General features: G+C 47.0%; 4 protein-coding genes across 4 annotated transcripts; 2 read left to right on the forward strand and 2 right to left on the reverse strand.

Annotated features, from left to right (window-relative positions):
- On the forward strand, positions 1,103 to 2,445 carry LOC8057385 (protein LURP-one-related 15). The gene is made up of 3 exons (XM_002463605.2): positions 1,103 to 1,622; positions 1,739 to 1,972; positions 2,075 to 2,445. Exons 1-3 carry the CDS (start codon positions 1,365 to 1,367, stop codon positions 2,207 to 2,209), a joined length of 627 nt encoding a protein of 208 aa, XP_002463650.1. The 5' UTR covers positions 1,103 to 1,364; the 3' UTR covers positions 2,210 to 2,445.
- LOC8057068 (protein LURP-one-related 15) lies at positions 3,917 to 4,678 on the forward strand. Its single transcript, XM_002463606.1, has 2 exons — positions 3,917 to 4,402; positions 4,535 to 4,678. Exons 1-2 carry the CDS (start codon positions 3,917 to 3,919, stop codon positions 4,676 to 4,678), a joined length of 630 nt encoding a protein of 209 aa, XP_002463651.1.
- On the reverse strand, positions 4,918 to 7,617 carry LOC8057069 (alpha-ketoglutarate-dependent dioxygenase AlkB). Its single transcript, XM_002466167.2, has 4 exons — positions 7,476 to 7,617; positions 6,670 to 7,008; positions 5,916 to 6,260; positions 4,918 to 5,525 (listed from the first exon to the last, which is right to left on the reverse strand). The coding sequence occupies exons 1-4, from the start codon at positions 7,533 to 7,535 to the stop codon at positions 5,250 to 5,252; spliced, it is 1,020 nt and encodes a 339-aa protein (XP_002466212.2). The 5' UTR covers positions 7,536 to 7,617; the 3' UTR covers positions 4,918 to 5,249.
- LOC8057386 lies at positions 10,661 to 12,111 on the reverse strand. The gene has a single exon (XM_021451452.1). The coding sequence runs from the start codon at positions 11,361 to 11,363 to the stop codon at positions 10,938 to 10,940; it is 426 nt and encodes a 141-aa protein (XP_021307127.1). The 5' UTR covers positions 11,364 to 12,111; the 3' UTR covers positions 10,661 to 10,937.

The raw sequence follows: 18,583 nt of genomic DNA on the forward strand, positions 1-18,583 counted from the left end.
TGAAAAAAACTGCCTTGCCGACCGCCACCAATTACCGAAATGGACGGCGGATCGGTTCATATACGTTGTCGACGACCCTTCGGTGTGTCAGAACTCAGAGTGCTGGTTTCTCGGGGGAAAGAAGAAGAAAGTGAAAGGAAGCCAAGGATTTGGTTCTTTTAATCTCCTCACGACTTCCATGACTCAGCTTGAGCTGTGATCGTGAATAAATAAAGATTAAAGAAGGGACGCCGAAAGAAATGCCTTGTTTAGTTCACCCAAAAAGCAAAAAGTTTTTAAGATTTTCCGTCACATCGAATCTTGCGGCACATGCATGAAGCATTAAATATAGACGAAAGCAAAAACTAATTACACAGTTTAGTTGGAAATCGCGAGACGAATCTTTTGATACTGGTTAGTTCATAATTGGATAATATTTGTCACAAACAAACGAAAGTACTACAGTACCGAAATCCAAAATCTTTTCGGAACTAAACAAGGCCAAAGAATGGAATAGAGAAAAGCGTGTCCATACTCCATTCACCACCTCTGCTGCTCACACGTGTACTACCTGACGAAGTGAACGCAGATTTGTCTTTCCTGAATTCCTCCTCCTTTCATTTTATATTATTACCACAAAAAGGCTGTTAAGGCCTTGTTTAGTTCTCTACACGAATTTTTTAACATTGTAGTATTTTCATTTATATTTAATAATTATTGCTTAATTATAGACTAATTAGACATAGAAGATTCGTTTTGTAAATTATAATTAATTCTATAATTAATTATTTTTTAATCTATATTTAATGTTTTATATAGATGTCGTAAGATTTGATATAATAGAGAATCGTGAAGTTTTTGGTTTTTTTGATAAAACTCCTCCAAAAATCTAAACTTTTTCAAGATTCTCCATCACATCGAATCTTTAAATGCATGCATGGAGTATTAAATACATACGAAAATAAAAACTAATTACATAATTTGGTTAAAATTTACGAGACAAATCTTTTGAGCCTAGTTAGTCTATGATTAGACAATAATTACTACGAACAAACGAAAATGTTATAGTGTCCCGAAGTTTTTCGGTTCATGAACTAAACACGACCTTAACCTGAGATCGTAGATGCAGCAGCGCAATCTGAAACCGTGTTGTGGAAACCGAGCTGCCATTGCCAGGACCGCTGCTGTAGGCACCTCCCTGCGTGCCTGCCTGCCTGAGCGCCCTCCTGGTCAAACTTGGCGAGGAGGGGAAGACGAAGACGCGTCCGTGCGCCGAGTCTGGTCGCATCGCATTTGCCCCTGCTTTGCTTTCGCCCGCAGCAGGCGTCGGTCGGGCCCTCCCTAGCCCGTGCCTGCGCGCGCCGCGGCGGGCCACCGGGGCGGCGATGGATATGGAGATGGAGATGGAGATGGAGGACGCCGCGGTGCCGGCGCTGGCGGTGGTGGACGCGCGGTTCTGCGCGGCGGACGTGGCGACGCTGGCCGTGGCCAAGGCGCTGAGCATGTCCGGCAGCGACTTCGCCGTCACGGACGCGGCCACGGGCGCGCTCGTGCTGCGCGTCGACGGCGTGCTCTTCAGCCTGCGCCGGCGCTGCGTCCTCGTCGACGCCGACCGACGCCCCGTCCTCACCGTCCAAGAATCGGTCTGTTTCTTGACCTCTCCCTCTCGCTCTCGATCGATCTGTTCCCCTTCCCCGCCTCATGTTGTCCTCCTGTGCTCCTGTCCTGACGCGCCCGGCTGCTTGGAATTCGAACGCAGGCGTTGATGCTGAACACGCGGTGGAAGGTGTTCCGGGGCGACAGCACCAGGCGGCGGGATCTCATGTTCACCGTGGTGAAGCCGTCCGTGATCCAGCTGCGAGGGTCCACCAAGGTCAGCGTCTTCCTCGCCAGCAACGACGCCGAGCAGGCCTGCGACTTCCGCATCACCGGGAGCTACCACGACGGCGCCTGCGCCGTCACCCTCGGCGACTCCGACACCGTCATCGCCAAGGCAAGTGTCCACTCTCCAGCAGTGTGCTCCCGCAGCCGTCAGCCGACTGCTCGTGTGATTTCATTTGCTTTCTTGGACTGAATGGATTGGTTGCCGTTGCAGATCGACCGGCGGTTCAGCGTGGTGAGCGCGCTGCTGGGGAAGAACTCGTACAGCGTCACCGTCAACCCGGGCATCGACTACGCCTTCGTCGTCGCGCTCGTCGTCATCCTCGACGAGATGCATTTCCAGCGATGACACGCATGTACGATTCAGTTTTGGTTCCAGTTCCAGGCCCGCCCGCCGCGCGCCTTCACTTGTGCTGCTCCTTTGAATTTTTTGTGTTGTCCTGATCGGTCTATGCAATGCAATACAGTACGGAGAGTGTAGTAATTTTGACGTTATTAATGTTGCTTCATTTGAGGTTTTCTTGTGGCCTTGTGTTGTGAATGGTGTGCCTTTGACAAGGTTGACACAACGAAAGTACGATTTGAGGATGTCCCCTGTCTGCAAGAACCTCCCAAGGAATGACTTTGTGCCAACGATACAAGTACGAGCACCTTGATAGAATGGTCAGTAGTTTGGCCGTTGCTATCAAGCTTTTTTCTTCAAAATAAAAGCGTTGCTGGAAGTTTTTATTAGAAGGAGGAAAAAATACACAGTCGGACCAGACTTTGTTTTTCACTTGAACGATCAGTGCAACGCTGACCTTCAGAGTTCATGACGCGTCATCCATTCAAAGATGGCGCACCGGGGTCCACCGCGCAGCCCGCGCTGCTGGGAAAGAAGGCGTATAGAATCCGGGCATCGACTATGTCGTCATCGTCGACGAGATGCATTGTACTATTTACCAGGGATGATATATTTTCACTAGGGCCTTGTTTACTTCCACCTAAAATTTTTCAAGATTTTCCGTCACATCGAATCTTTAAACGTATGCATATCGAATCTTTAAACGTATGCATGAAGTATTAAATATAGACGAAAATAAAAACTAATTGCACAGTTTGATCAGAATTGGCAAGACGAATCTTTTGAGCCTAGTTAGTCTATAGTTAGACAATAATTACCACAAACAAACAAAAATGCTAGAGTGTAATGAAATTAACTAAACAAGGCCTAGACAGCCCACAAGCATCTTCTGGATTTCCAAGACCACTGCTATTGCCACCAAGAGCCTCCATCGACCGCGTCATCACGTCATGCTCATTCTTCCGGCAGGTTTGGTGAAATAGCGCCAATGCAGCATAGATTGGTGATGAATCCATTCTCGCTTGGTTGAGTTCCTAGAGAACGCGGTGGAACGGTGACAAGAGACTGGGAGCCGACTCCCTCATTGCACTGGTAGCGTGGAAGTTGTGGACGGAGCGAAATGCAAGATATTTCTGCAAAACTACCTCATTCCCAAGATTAGGCATGAGGTGAGGCTTTAGTGCGCTCAAGCAGTTAAAGTGTTCGAAAGAGATTGTTCCAATGTAACTATGTTTCTGCTTCTTGAGCCTCGCATCTGTATACATGTTTTTTTTATTTTCTTTATTACTGAGTTTTGTAACTCTCCTTTGTTAATACACGATCGGCAACCGTTCCCACAAAAAATACTGTTGTGTTCTGCTGCTCCCTTTGCAGGATAAGTTCGTGTTGCGTCAAGAGTGTTTTCTTTTTTAGGTAAAAAAAAAAGAGTAGAACGTACACATTCATTTTTTTTAGCAAAAGAACGTACATTACAAATCCATGGAATGGCCGACTTTACGCTGGACGATATGATTGGTGGGCCGGAAGCGATCAGCTGGATTACTGAGACGCCAATGGTTGCTGACCGCGGCCCACGCCGACGTGGCGGCGGCCCGCGTCAAAGTCAAACCGACCGGCGACCTCAACATCGTCATTTGACTCGTCGGCTCGACGCCGACGATATATTGGCACCGCGCGCGCGGGTTCCCGGCTGGTGGTCAGGACTCGGAGAAGATGGATGCGCCAGCACCAGCCACGACACTGGCACCGGCACCGCCAGTGACGGCGGTGGTGGACGCGCGGTTCTGCGCGCCGGAGGCCACGGCGTTCGCGGTGACCAAGACGATCAGCCTGACGGGGCGCGACTTCACCGTCACGGACGCCGCCGGCGCCGCGGTGATGCAGGTGGAGGCCGCGGTGTTCGCGCTCCTGCGCAAGTCCCTCCTCCTCGACGTCGCGCGCCGCCCGGTGCTCACCATGCAGGACTCGGGCTACTTCATGGACACCAGGTGGGAGGTCTTCAGAGGGGACAGCACCAGCCGGAGGAACCTGCTCTTCGCCGCGGTGAAGTCGTCGGCGTTCCAGATCAGGACCAAGATCTACGTCTTCCTGGCCGGCAACGCCGCCGGCGAGGAGGTGCCTGACTTCGTCATCCGAGGCAGCTACTACGATGGCGCGTGCACCGTGTGTCGCGGCAGCTCCGACGCCGCGATTGCTCAGGCGAGCAGCATCTTTCAGCTCCTCAAGGCCTTAACCATACTATTTTTTTTGTAATGATTTTTCACATTTGATTTGAGCTCATCATGTAATGTAAGTGCAACCGATTTTGATATATCGTGGCTTGCCCTGCAGATTACACGCCAAAACACAGCAGGTGGTGCACTGCTCGGGAGGCACACGTATACTGCGAGGATCAGCCCAGGCATAGACCGGGCGTTCATCCTTGCACTGACCGTTATTCTGGACGAGATGCGTCACCACAGGCATCACCACTGACCGTTATCCTTGCACTGAACGTCGAGGTCCCCTCTATTTCTCAAGGAAGACGTCGAATATCAGAATTTCTGCCACGCGTGTTCCTTTCAATCTATCTCCACCGGCTAAGTGTTTTCTCAGTTATTGTTTCTTGTGTATAACAGTGCTGTAAGAATTTTCATTGTATTTCATTTAAGCCTGTAAAAATTGATGTATCCATAATATAGGCATATGCTCACATGCATGATGAAGGCAACAAATTGGCCATGAAAGCAAACATTCAAGTGAGTAGCCATGAAGTCGTGGTTTTCAGTTACTGTAGATAGATCTTCCTACCTTTAGCTAAGAACATGCGGGAATATGAGAAAGATAAGTGATCTCTACTTGTAAAGTAACCCAAGTATCATGAGCCTTTACGAGTGTAGTCTATTCTTGGTGTCTGCTTTGATTCAATTATATGGCTTCATTGCTATACCATATACTAAATTTCATCTGATAGAACAGCAAGTTCTTCGCTATTTCAAAGCAAGGCTCAAGGTGGGGAATGTTTTCCTCCTCTGTTTATGTAAACAAAAAAAGAAGAGAAACCTGCCTAGTATTGCCTGAATGTGAGATTCAGACGCCCAGGTCGAAGATTTGTCTCGTCCATCAGCCACTTTGGTGCCGTTTTAGGTTTGGTGGTGGAAACCCCGTGGAATATGAGCCTTGACTGACCACCAAATATCAGGACGTCACCAGATTCAAGGTCAACCTTTGAAAGCTTCTCTTGATCTCTAACATCGCCGTACAAGAATTCTGCGGTCTCGCCTATCGAAAAAGAAACGACAGGCAATCCCTTGTCAAGGCTGCTCTTTGATTCATCTTTGTCCTATCAAATAACACAATGGTACAATCCAGTGAGTAATCACCAAGCAAGATCGCAATGATATGACATTTCAATTGTTAGATCACTGGAACTAAGGACGCTGTACTAGAAATGCCCAAGAACAGGAAATTACCATTAGGAGAGGAAAAAAAGAAAATAAAAGACTATAACTAGCTTCTGCTTTTATCTTGTCTACAGAACTGCAGTTGTCCATCCAAAAACAGCATTTAACGAATTAGCTAAGCAGGAATCAGTTTTCCATTCCTTTTTTAAAAGAAAAAATAAATAGCAGTCCAGGATTTAGAACATTGACTAGATTGATCTCAGATTGAAATTACAATGTTCTGAAACTGATATTTGATAATATCAAGACATAAAGAGTTTCTTTTGTACCTGATGAAGACCCAACCTCCCGCTACTATTGTAGAAGTTAACAAGGCAGATATCTGGTGACATCGCAGGTATTTCTTGCACAGCATTGGCAGCTCCTTTTTGTTGTTTCAAAAATTCATTGGAAGCTTGGATGACATCTTGAACGAACTTCTTGAATTCTTCTGGTATGGTCGGTGGTTGAGCACCATCAAACGGACGTCTATCTCCATATGAGTATGAATTTGGATCCCAGTTCTTCCCTAAGCACATCATCCACAGTCTTAGCATAGCACCATTTCGGTAGCCAGGTCTATAAAATCCCCCGGGACCAACACCAAGTTGCCGACAAAGTTTGACAATTTTAACCTGATATGAGAAATGAAAGCGTCAGGTATATACTTTCAGCAGTAAGTGTGCATTAGTTGACGTGATTAAGAATATCATGGTAATCAAATCAACAGATCACGCGCAATATTCATGGGAAATATGAAATCTGAGAATTATGAGAGTTGCAACAAAATATGCTGATAGGACATTGAAGACATGACACATGAGCAACTACAAAGAAATGAGCATACAATTTTTTTTGCTATCGGGGAAACCGCATGAACATTTCATACTCTTTCTATAGCCCATAAATTCCTTAGATGAAGCGCTACTTTCAACAAAAGATGTTAATGCAAAAGATAAGGAGCTATTTAAAAAAATTACGCTCATATTGCCTACGTTATTGACCTTGTAATTACAGCAATAACATGGGTAAACATAGACATACCTGATCATTAGGCTTTATGAATCTTTTCAAAAGAACCATTCCAGGTCTCAATTGCAATGGAGCTACATCCTTGGAACATTCCCTGTCTCGCCTTTTTTCTCTGTTGGTCTCGAGTATAGAAGGTTTTAACTTGACAGCGCATGTGCTAGCACTCATGCATATATCAAGTGGGGCAGCTCCAGAGTCAGATCCTGTACTAGACTGACTGCTTCTGGAGTCTACAGGTTTCTGTGGTTGAACTGGTGTAACCAACTTTTGCAGTGATGAATCTTTGCTGCTAACCGAAGGAGAGAATGTACAGGCACCCTGTTTTCGTGGTGCCGAAGAACTTCCATAGACCTAAAGGTAAAAATGGATTGTCAGAAGCATGAAAAAAAGCATCGAGGTTTATCAAAAATATTCCTAACCTGAATTCAAAATTATAACTAAATAATAACTAACCAGACAATTGTCAAACTTTGAGTACGTACCATACATATTGTTCCAGTTCAATTAGAAAACTACAACTCATATGTTGTACAAAAAAGTGTCATCTTGACCGCCTATTTATATCCTAATAATTGCAGAGAAAGGACAGTACTTGCATCGCCCTAGAAAAGGGTTTAGAAAAAAGAGATGGTTCACAAATTCGGACTTCCTATCAACCAAACCACGAAGATGCAGATAAGAACCAACCCACGTTGAACACTAACAACAGCGGCGAACCGCGAACCCTAACAGTTAGGGGCCGATCGAAATAAAATTAGTGGGGCGATTAGCGTTTTGGCGGCCGATAGAGGGAGGGTTTGGGGCATCGCTGCACTTACCGATCCGTGAGGGGAACCGCCCTTCCGCGACGCCGGTTTCTTGTCTCCGCGGCCGGCCATGAACGGGAAACGGGAGCCGATCCGCGCCGAAGCGGAAGCGGCACTCGAAGAACAACTGCGAAGCCGCGCGCGGGGACGAACCGACGAGGTGGGCGGCGCTGTATTGGAGCGCGCGCGGCTGTACATATAGGACGCGACGAAGGAAGTCGGAACGTTGGAGACGCTTGGGCTTCTTGATTATTTATTTTTTTCACAAAGGCCCAACAAATCTCTAAAGAGAGACGGAAACGTACTCTCTCTTGTGAACCGACTCGGGCAGCTGTATTTTACGGCGATTTCTAAAAAAAAAAGAACTGTATTTTTCGGTACTCCTTTTTTTCGAACAAAAAAACATATTATCGCTACTTCGGTAACATTTTAAAGTGGAAAAAATCGTATTGAACACCATATTGTATTTGTATATACAGCGCAATGCATTATGGGTTGCTTAGACTATCTCCAACAATCGTCACCCAAAATACAAGACTCATTTGTCCTTTGGGTAGCGCTACAGGTAAAAGGTTCCATACCTATTTTTAGTCTTCTCCAACAACAAGACCTAAAAGACAACACTCTCTGCAAATGGGTCTCGAGGAGAGAGGATACCTAAATTTGGGTTATGCCTCTCTTGATACCCAAAATAGGTCTTCTGTATGGGTACTCTGTTGAAGGCTATAGGTATTGTGTTGGAGACCTATTTTAGGTTTGGGTTCCTAAATGGGTCTCCCTGTCTTAGGCCGGTTTTCTAGAAGCAAAAAGGGTCTGACACCCAGAAAAGAACGGCCCAACACTCCAACAGTCCGAATCAGGAAGGCCCGTCGTGCAATTGACGTTAGCGCGCCCAGTCACAACGCGCAACTGTGCCTTTTCTGCTTTTCATGAAGGCCTTGTTTAGTTTAAAATTTTTTGCAAAATACATATTATAGTACTTTTCTTATCATAGACTAACTAGGCTCAAAAAAATTGTCTCGTAAATTACAAATAAACTATGTAATTAGTTATTTCTTTTATTTATATTTAATACTCCATACATGTATCGCAAGATTCGATGTAACGGGGCTAAAAAATTTTTGCTATTTTTTTTGGAAACTAAACAAAGCCCAAAGAAAAAAAAATTATAGAACTATAGCAATCATAAAGTGTCTATATTATATATAATACATGGCACGTGTTTATCCACAAGTACAAGCGTCTGACATAAGAATTTTGGAAACACAAGCATCTAGTATAAGAAACCTAGGGACTGCAGAGTACCTCGCCAAGATGTTGTTTGGCCTGACTGAACACAAACATCTGATATGAGCAAATGCCTTGCTAGCTTGGGTTAGCCAAATTGGCTCTCACAGAGGAGTGTCTTGTTCATTTGGTTGATAATAAGTCATGGTAGAAAGTACTGTTGACTGATTTGTTGTGAGAGAAAAACACTGTTGAATGGTTGGTAGATTCGGTTGATAAGGTCACAGATGACATCTTGCTCGCACACGTGGCAAGCTTGCTCAGGATCTAATCATATGCTCAATCTTTTGCTACTCCTAGTCTTTACAAATCTAGACTAGAGGTTGTCTATCTTACATTCGGATGTTGAGACAATTGTTGCACTTGGTTGTCAAGATATGCGAAAACACCTGCAGAAAGAAGCCAATAAAAATCAAGTGTTTGGATGAACATGACAGAGAACATGATATACAAATTTAGTGATTGTCATTCTAGTTAGACCCAGAGCCAATAGCATTGATAATACAAACTAGTTAGGATCAGAACCAGTCAAACAAGGATCATCTAATTCTAAACCGGAATTGGTTGATCAAAATCCAATTTGAACCAATCAAATCCTAGTTAGAACCCGTCACCAGTCACAACCTAGTTTTAACATGTCAGAATCTAAGTTCAAACCAATAAAAATACAAGTTGGAACTAGACCCGACAACCAAAAACAGTTCGAACCATCCAGAACCTAGTTTGAACCAATCAAATTCGGTTCCAATCATAACCAGTTTTAACCAAACACAGTTCAAACCAGATCCAACAACAAGGTACAACAACGCGCATTAAAATATAGTTGCTATAAAATCATGTGCTTGTTTTTTTTTAAAAAAAACTCATATATAACTGCGCTCTAAATTTACGTGGTAATTTGTATAACCCAGTCGCCTGTCCTCCTCCCCCTGCTGAATCCTTCCCTCAGCGTTGCTTCCCTCACTAGCAGATTTACTCCGGACAGCTCCCTCTCCGCTCCCTAACGCCGGCTCCCTCTCTACCTCCGGCAACTAAACCTGACAATAGTTTGGGTTAAAACCGGATTTTTTGGTTTGGTTTTACTTTTGGGCTGTATTGGTTTGGATTGAAATAGGCTGAAAAGATTGTTGGGCCAGTTTGGTTCGGGCCCTATAAAAGTGGGCTGAACTGATTTGGCTGTAAATAATAGAGTTTACAATGATTTTTTATTCAATCTATTTATTTTTTGCTTTTGTTTATGGCTAAATATAAACAATAGCATGAGGTGCCGGTGAAATGGTGGGTTGGAAATGTATTTTAATGGGTCTAGCGCATAAGTGGTATGGTTTGGTGTGGATGATTGAAGTCATGGTCTAATTTGGTTTGGATTTGACTTTCACATTGTTGGAATATAAGTGAATTGCCCACCTCTCCCCATCAGCTTAAGCTTTTGGGTTGAACTGGTCGGTGCATGCAACTCAATATGGTATTAAAGCCAGAGGTCTCGAGTTTGAATTCTGGTTAGCGCAATTAAATAAAATAATTGCTGCTCGCTCCTATTCCACGTCTGAGGTCATATATGTTTTGGATTGGTGTTGATTTGGATCTCAGCCCATGTCAGGTTTACCGGCAACCCTCACCGGCAGATTCCTCATTACAAATTTGGACCAACGGGCTCCCTCCTTTGCACCCCAACACTAGCTCCCTCTACGCCTCCGGCAATGATATTGGCCTCCTCGCTCTCCCTGCTCCCTTCTCCTGATTCATTTTATTTGAGAAAGTCATTGACAAGCGAGGCCCAAATGATGAATTCTGCGTTGAAATAAAATTAACTGCTCTATTTTGAGAGCCACTGCTAGAGTGCATTAAAAAAACAGGTAGATGCTCTGATTTGAGTGCTCTTCCTAGAGTTGTTTTGTGGACTGTCTCCATTGAATTTTACTTAAAGCTGAATTTAAAACATAGCACAACATTTTATCACAGAGCTAATGCACCACCTTAATTTACATGTTAAAGTTAAACATATATAAGCAATCGATCGACTCTTGGTTCACATAGACGATACAAAAATATATCTCTTGTAAAAACAGATTTAGCTTTGTACTTGTACTGTATAGTAGTATAGTGTACATGTATGCTCATGTATATATGAGCTTGATGTCTTGTGCAGTAAGCGCGCAGCAAACAAACTCGACGTGAGCAGTGAGCTCAAGAAAGCGTGGCTGGTAGGCGCCGATGCGACCTCCTCCTGATGCCGAGCGTGGCGAGCAGCGCCCTCACGATTCCAGCCGCCGCCTGGCACGACGCCCTCGGCCGGCACCTCCTCCCCTTCCTCAGCTGGGACGAGTGGTACGACGACGGCGGCGGCGATATTGGCGGGAGTTGATGATGAACCGCCATCATCTCGGCGGGCGCAGGCGACACGGCTGCCGTGGCGCCGGCGGCGCCGCTCTTGGGCGTGCCAGGCTTGGACTCCCACAGGAACGGCACGGCGCCGGGGCGCAGGCTGTAGTACACCCGGAACGACGCGGTGGCCAGGCTCGACCGCTCCATCGCCGCGGCCACCTCGCCGGCGACGCTGCCGGTTCTCCTGGTGGAGATCGGCCGCAGAGCGAGCTGCTGCTTGTGATCCATGCTCCTCGGCAGGAATTTCACTGGAAATAACGTGATGATTCCCCTGAAAACCACCTGACGCCGAGCATCAAAGCTTGCAATGCTCACAACGCGCAGAGCTAGCGCACAGGCAGCGCTGGAGCAAGCAAAGCTTAGGACTTTATATACACAGTGACGCTTTGACTTGTGCTTAGGCTGGATCCGGTACGAAGTCGCTGCTGGCCTCGCTAGGCAAGTAGGCAGGAGAGGAGCATGAGGTTACCAGAGAGTGTGAGTTGGAAGCTAGCTAACTCTGATTCGACCATTTGATTAATTAATCGAGAATCTTGCTGTACTGGTCGCCGTGAATAATGATCATTGAGCAGCTGATGATGAGGCAGTATTAAAATTGGCTTCGTTCAAGAGGACATGCGATGGAGATGGGCGGTCGCGCTCCGCCCACTAACTGAAGAAATAAACCTTGCAGTACAGCTGATGCATTACTTAAGCATTGTTGAGGACCCGATTTGAGGTATACCTTTTCTTCTCCATGATGGTTTTCTTAACGTAGTTGTTGGAAGTTAGTGATAAAGTGAAGCGTTTAGACATTGCACATGCATTGGCTCTGCCGTCGTCTTGTTCGCTGTTCCTCGGCCGGTGGGGGAAATACTTGTGCTTTGGCCTGGGGCGAGCGAGGAGATTTTTTTAACCACAGCTTGAAATTCGCTCCCACGGGGATTCGAACTCAGGACCTGTGGAGTGCCGCTCGAGTGTCTTAGCCACTAGACCAAGCACCCTTTGGCTGTTCGCTGTTCCTGAAGGTTATTTTCTGATGACAGTATCGTGTCACCTCACCTGCTAGCTTCATCATAATTTAACTGAATGAAAGGCAATCCGATGACGCATTCCTAATTTTACTACTTGATTGACAGTACAAGGATCATACGCAGTGATGCATTACTGTCCTGATGAAACCAAACTTGAATTGTTATCAAGAGTTCAGAGTTCATATGAGCTGCCTTTTCTGAAGCAGCAAGTACACTGCACAACGATGTCGTTGAACAAAGGGGTTGTCCACTCGATCCAATCCATTGGTTTTTATCAAGTAGTTGGCCCGTTACGTTGCTACCGTAACCTTTAGAATGGCTTCTTTTGCCGCCCTTGTGACTGATGCCATTTCGTCAGAAAATTCAGACGACGAGATCGTCCGTTTGTCCATATCGCGCTCCAGGATCAACGCTCTTGGCCGATTAGTGACAAAAACGTCCCACCAAGCATGTGACGACTGAGATATAGCCACTGATCACATAGGACGCACTTGTTTAATGGGTTACTCTTCCTGTAATTAGTCTCCGTCGCCCGCGGTTAGGTTAACTAACCATATTGTTAGATGATATGCATCATAGGTATCCTAGACAACCAAGTCATGCGGTGTACAACATATGTATAGAGAGATATTGTTAGAGGTTGTTGGGATAGACACTTGAGGTTGTTGTGTAATCTACCGTGATGTAATCTAAGCCACACAGGGGGCGTTTCCCTGAATATATAACATGCAACCCAGAGACCACGATGGTTATCTGGTTCCCCTATTTTCCTATATGGTATCGAGCTTTTTTTGTTCCTCCCGGAACTGATCCTCATGGCCGCCGGCTCTTCCTCCTCCGCTGCCATGCCGACCTTCGCCTTTGGCTTCCTGCCACCTGTCTCCGAGAAGCTGACTCGTGCCAACTACAACATGTGGCACGCGCAAGTCTCCTCCACTATCAAGGGCGCGCAGATGGGGGACTACATCAAGACCGGCGCTGCTCCACCGCCGGCGCTCCTCGATGGCGTCGTCGATGCGACCACCGGCAAGAAGGGCGACCCGGTGCCCAACCCCGCGTACCAAACGTGGATGATTCAGGACCAACAGGTCCTCAGCTACCTCTTCTCGTCCTTGTCGAAGGAAATCTTCGCGCAAGTGTCGTCTGCAACCACTGCGGCTGCGATCCATGCCCAGCATGCCTCCCAGTCTCGTGCTCGCATCATCTCCACCCGGATGGCGTTGGCCACAGCGTCCAAGGGCACATCGTCCGTCGCCGACTATTATACCAAGATGAAGGGCCTCGCCGATGACATGGCGTCGGCGGGCAAGAAGCTGGAAGACGAGGATCTCGTCACCTACATCCTCACGGGTCTTGGTGAGGAATTTGAATCTATTATTACTGTTGTTGCCAACAGGGTGGAGCCGATCACCGTTCCCGAGCTTTATGCTCAGCTGATTGCGCACGAGCAGCGCAAGGAACTGAACTTTGGCGGCGGCACCCAGTCTTCTGTCAACGCCGCCACCAAGGGCAACCGCAGTGGCGCAGGCTCCTCCAACAATCCGCGCCGCGACGGCGGAAATCGCGGTGGCTTTGGTCGCGGCGGGGGCGGCCGTGGCCGTGGCAACAACTATGGCGGTGGTGGAACCGGACACGGGCGCAACTTCCAGTCCGGGGTCCTCTGCCAAATCTGCGGCAAGGAAGGGCACCCGGCGTACCGCTGCCGCAAGCGATTCGACAACAACTACAACGGGCCACCTCAGAAGAGCGTCTCCTCGGCCACGTCCAGTTCGTACGGCATAGACACGAACTGGTATGTGGACAGTGGTGCCACTGACCACATCACCGGCGAACTGGAGCGTCTCACCACCCGCAACAAGTATCACGGTGGTGACAATGTTCACGCTGCAGATGGCGCAGGTATGGAGATTGCACATGTCGGTCACAGTACTGTGTCTTCCCCTAGTAGAGTTTTTCATCTAAATAATGTTCTCCATGTTCCACAAGCAAATAAGAGTCTTTGTTCAGTAAATCAACTTGCTAGAGACAATCATGTTTATCTTGAGTTTCACCCTGATCATTTTTTGATCAAGGAACAGGGGACGATGAAAACTCTCCACAGAGGCCGATGTGAAGGAGGGCTCTATCCATTGCACGCATCATCCACCTTGCCGTCAGCTTCATCTTCAAATAAACAAGTCTACACTGCCGTGAAGCCTTCTACCTCCCTATGGCATCGTCGCCTCGGCCATGCCTCATCTCGGGTTGTTCAGCACGTCTTAGATCGGCATAGACTTTCTTTTGTTCTTGATTCCAATAACCAGCAAGTCTGTGATGCGTGTCAACAAGGCAAGAGTCATCAATTGCCTTATTCCCAGTCTGTTAGCAGGTCGAAGGGTCCTCTGGATCTTATTTTCTCTGATGTTTGGGGTCGTGCTCCCACATCTGTTGGACGTTTTGAATATTATGTTTCCTTCATTGATGATTATAGCAAGTTCACTTGGATTTACTTAATTCGTCATAAATCTGAGGTATTCAAATGTTTTCATACATTCCAGGCCCTTGTAGAGCGTTAGTTTGGACGCAAAATTCTTGCAGTCCAATCTGATTGGGGTGGCGAGTACCAAGCGCTTAATTCATTCTTCACTAAAATTGGCATCGCCCATCATGTCTCTTGCCCCCATGCACACCAGCAGAATGGCTCAGCTGAGCGTAAACACCGCCATATTGTCGAAGTTGGTCTCTCCTTGCTTGCCCATGGCTCTCTTCCCCTTAAATTTTGGGATGAAGCTTTCTTGACCGCTGTCTATCTTATTAATAGGTTACCTTCTAAGGTCATCAATAATGACACTCCTTTTGAGCGCTTGTTTGGTGAGACTCCAGATTACAGCCATCTTCGTGTTTTTGGCTGTGCAGTATGGCCTAACCTTCGCCCTTATAATACTAGGAAACTTGAGTTTCGTTCTAAACAGTGCGTATTTCTTGGGTATAGCACACTTCATAAGGGGTACAAGTGTCTAGATCCAAAACAAGGGCGTGTATATGTCTCTCGCGATGTCATCTTTGATGAACACATTTTCCCCTTTGCGTCCCTCCACCCCAACGCTGGTGCTCGTCTTAGGAAGGAGCTTGAACTCCTACCCGATGTTCTTCTAAACAACTCTACTAGCCTCGGGGATTCACAATTACTTGATCTGCAGGGTGCCTCTCCTAACACTGCTAATGCCTCTGCAAGTTCTCCTGCTTCTGGTGTTGACACAGGTTCAATTGGCGGTGAAAATGCGGCGCAAATGGAGCCTGGCACGCGTTATTTCATGTGTCCCCCGTTGGGGCACAGCGCGCGATTCGAGGTGGATCCGCTGGACGGCACCGCTGGCGGCGGCGCATCGCCCTCGGGATCCGGCTCGGATTCTGGTGGCAGTTCGGGGGTCTGCACCGACCAGGTGGCGGCGTCCCACGGAGCTGCTGCGCTCCCCTCGGCGGGCGCGGGATCTTCTACGACCGATCCCCCGCCACAGCCCTCAGCAGCCGAGCTCGTACCTCCACAGCCCGATCCCGCGGGTGCGGGGACCGTCGCCGACACCTCGACAGTGCCTCCTCCTGAGGCCACTGTACAGATCCTCCCCGAGGGATCCTCTGCGGCTGCTGTGCCTGTGCCTCCTGTGACCTCGGCTGCTGCTTCTTCTATTGCACCGGTGCCTGACCGTCCTGTCACTCGACTTCAACGTGGCATTCGCCAGCCCAAGCGTTTTACTGACGGCACGGTGCGTTGGGGCATGCTTGCTAGCCACACTACCGAGGAACCCTCCACTCTTGATGCCGCACTCAAGGATCACAATTGGAGGGCGGCAATGGACGATGAGTACCAAGCCTTGATCAAGAATCAAACCTGGCATCTTGTGCCTCGTCTGAAGGGCCAGAATATTGTTGGCTGTAAGTGGGTTTACAAGCTCAAGCGAAAGGGTGATGGCACCATTGATCGTTACAAGGCACGGCTTGTTGCTAAGGGCTTCAAACAGCGCTACGGCATTGACTATGAAGAAACCTTTAGTCCAGTTGTCAAAGCAGCCACCATTCGTCTGATTCTATCTGTGGCTGTGACAAAGGGATGGTCATTACGTCAGCTTGATGTCCAAAATGCGTTTCTTCATGGCCTTCTTGAAGAAGAAGTCTACATGCACCAACCACCCGGGTATGGTGACAAGGCTCATCCTAGCTATGTATGCAAGTTGGATAAAGCACTTTATGGCTTGAAACAGGCTCCACGGGCATGGTACGCTCGACTCTGCAGTAAGCTGAAAACACTTGGTTTTGTTCCCTCTCGAGCGGATACCTCTTTGTTCTATTATAACAAAGGCTCATACACCATGTTTATCTTGGTATACGTTGATGACATTATTGTGGCAAGTTCGTCTTCATCAGCTACCGCAGCGCTACTTAAAGATCTCCAAGCTGAATTTGCTCTGAAAGACTTGGGTGATCTTCACTTCTTCCTCGGCATTGAAGTTAAAAGAGTTGGTGGTGGTTTGCTGTTGTCCCAAGAGCGGTATGCCACTGATGTTCTGTCTAGGTCTGGTATGGACCGTGCAAAGCCAGTTAACACGCCATTATGTGTTTCAGAGAAGCTTAGTCTTACAGCTGGAGAACCACTCAGTCCCGACGATGCCACTCGCTACAGAAGTGTCGTTGGAGCTCTTCAATACCTGACACTAACACGGCCAGATTTATCCTTCTCCGTCAACAAAGTGTGTCAGTATCTTCATGCTCCTACAACTGCTCATTGGAGTGCAGTCAAGCGGATATTGCGCTATGTGCGTGGCACTGTCAGTTTGGGGCTCAAGATCAAGAAGTCGAGTTCTATGCTTGTTAGTGCCTTCTCAGATGCTGGCTGGGCAGGGTGTGTTGATGACCGCCGTTCTACTGGCGGCTTTGCAGTGTTTCTGGGCAGCAACTTGATCTCATGGATGGCTAGGAAACAAGCTACTGTTTCTAGATCAAGTACTGAGGCGGAGTACAAGGCGCTGGCTAATGCAACTGCCGAAATCATGTGGGTTCAGAAATTGCTAAAAGAACTGCAGATTCGGTGTCCTTCAGTTGCCCGTCTTTGGTGTGACAATTTGGGAGCTAAGTATCTTTCTGCAAATCCCGTCTTCCATGCCCGGACCAAGCATATCGAGATCGACTTCCATTTTGTTAGGGAGCGAGTGGCTACAAAACTGTTGGAAATCAGATTCATTAATTCAGGTGATCAACTTGCTGACGGTTTCACCAAGGCTATTCCTGCTGCCAAGCTTCAACAGTTTAGAACCAATCTTAACCTTATTAGTGGCTAAGATTGAGGGAGAGTGTTAGATGATATGCATCATAGGTATCCTAGACAACCAAGTCATGCGGTGTACAGCATATGTATAGAGAGATATTGTTAGAGGTTGTTGGGATAGACACTTGAGGTTGTTGTGTAATCTACCGTGATGTAATCTAAGCCACACAGGGGGCGTTTCCCTGAATATATAACATGCAACCCAGAGACTACGATGGTTATCTGGTTCCCCTATTTTCCTATACATATTGCTAGGTCCAAACAAGCTACCTGCTGGAGTTGCACGGCTCCTCTCGTAGCATCATGATCAGGTCACCAGCCAATCGATCAGTAAACCTGCAGGCATGTGTCGTATCTCACTACCCAAGAGCAGTCTTGTACCAGTATAAAAAGCACCCTACCGAACCCCTGAAACTACTGAACCTGTTTCATACTTTAGCATGCTCGCTAATGGAGCTGCAACCTGCAACATCATGCTACTGCAGGTATCAGAAAATTGTGGGTCCTGCTCCCTCCCTGCCGGCTCAGTCGACCAAGTTGTTGATGTGCCCTCGCAACGGCGATTGACGACTGTTTCAAAATCAAATCCTCTAGATTGTATTGCTAGTGTTATGGGAGTTTGATCAGAGTTTCTCAATGTTTTTATGATATATATAAATAAAGAAAAACTCGACCGCGGGGTAAGACAGCCCAGACATTTTGCTTAAGAAGAAGACCTTACCTCACCAATACACAGCGGTACTGTAAGACTAAGCTCCCTTTAGACCTACGCATTGGCGTGGGGCAGACGAGAATTTTTTCAACACGCTTTAGACCTCTTCCGGCCAACAAATCTGCTCCCACGGGGTTCGAACTCTGGGCGGCAGAGTGCAAAGCGCATAGCTAGATCAAATGTTCTAGTGTTCGCTTGCTTATATGAGAACGTGCCTAAGAAGACCGAGAAAAAATAACTTTTATGTAGATGAAACTTGTTGCTTAGCTCGGTTTTCCACTCTAGTCTCTCTAGGCGAAATTAAATATGTATGAAATAAAAAAAGAAATGATGCATTAATTAAAAGTGATACGGGTAGAAGTAATAGAAAATTCGTACCCAACCTAATCTAAGCCCGTCGGGATTAGCTGCTCACATTACTGGA

This window comes from Sorghum bicolor, chromosome 1 (genome assembly GCF_000003195.3).
Source record: "Sorghum bicolor cultivar BTx623 chromosome 1, Sorghum_bicolor_NCBIv3, whole genome shotgun sequence".
Taxonomy (NCBI): Eukaryota; Viridiplantae; Streptophyta; class Magnoliopsida; order Poales; family Poaceae; genus Sorghum; species Sorghum bicolor.

Excerpts from the sequence above, each read along its gene's own strand:
- LOC8057068 (XM_002463606.1), top strand. The coding sequence starts at position 3,917 with ATGGATGCGCCAGCACCAGCCACGACACTGGCACCGGCACCGCCAGTG. Across the intron at positions 4,403-4,534 it reads CCGACGCCGCGATTGCTCAG|ATTACACGCCAAAACACAGC; the intron begins GCGAGCAGCATC and ends CTTGCCCTGCAG.
- LOC8057385 (XM_002463605.2), top strand. The coding sequence starts at position 1,365 with ATGGATATGGAGATGGAGATGGAGATGGAGGACGCCGCGGTGCCGGCG. Across the intron at positions 1,623-1,738 it reads TCCTCACCGTCCAAGAATCG|GCGTTGATGCTGAACACGCG; the intron begins GTCTGTTTCTTG and ends ATTCGAACGCAG. Across the intron at positions 1,973-2,074 it reads CCGACACCGTCATCGCCAAG|ATCGACCGGCGGTTCAGCGT; the intron begins GCAAGTGTCCAC and ends TTGCCGTTGCAG.
- LOC8057386 (XM_021451452.1), bottom strand. The coding sequence starts at position 11,363 with ATGGATCACAAGCAGCAGCTCGCTCTGCGGCCGATCTCCACCAGGAGA.
- LOC8057069 (XM_002466167.2), bottom strand. The coding sequence starts at position 7,535 with ATGGCCGGCCGCGGAGACAAGAAACCGGCGTCGCGGAAGGGCGGTTCC. Across the intron at positions 7,009-7,475 it reads GCGGTTCCCCTCACGGATCG|GTCTATGGAAGTTCTTCGGC; the intron begins GTAAGTGCAGCG and ends TTTTACCTTTAG. Across the intron at positions 6,261-6,669 it reads TCATAAAGCCTAATGATCAG|GTTAAAATTGTCAAACTTTG; the intron begins GTATGTCTATGT and ends TTCTCATATCAG.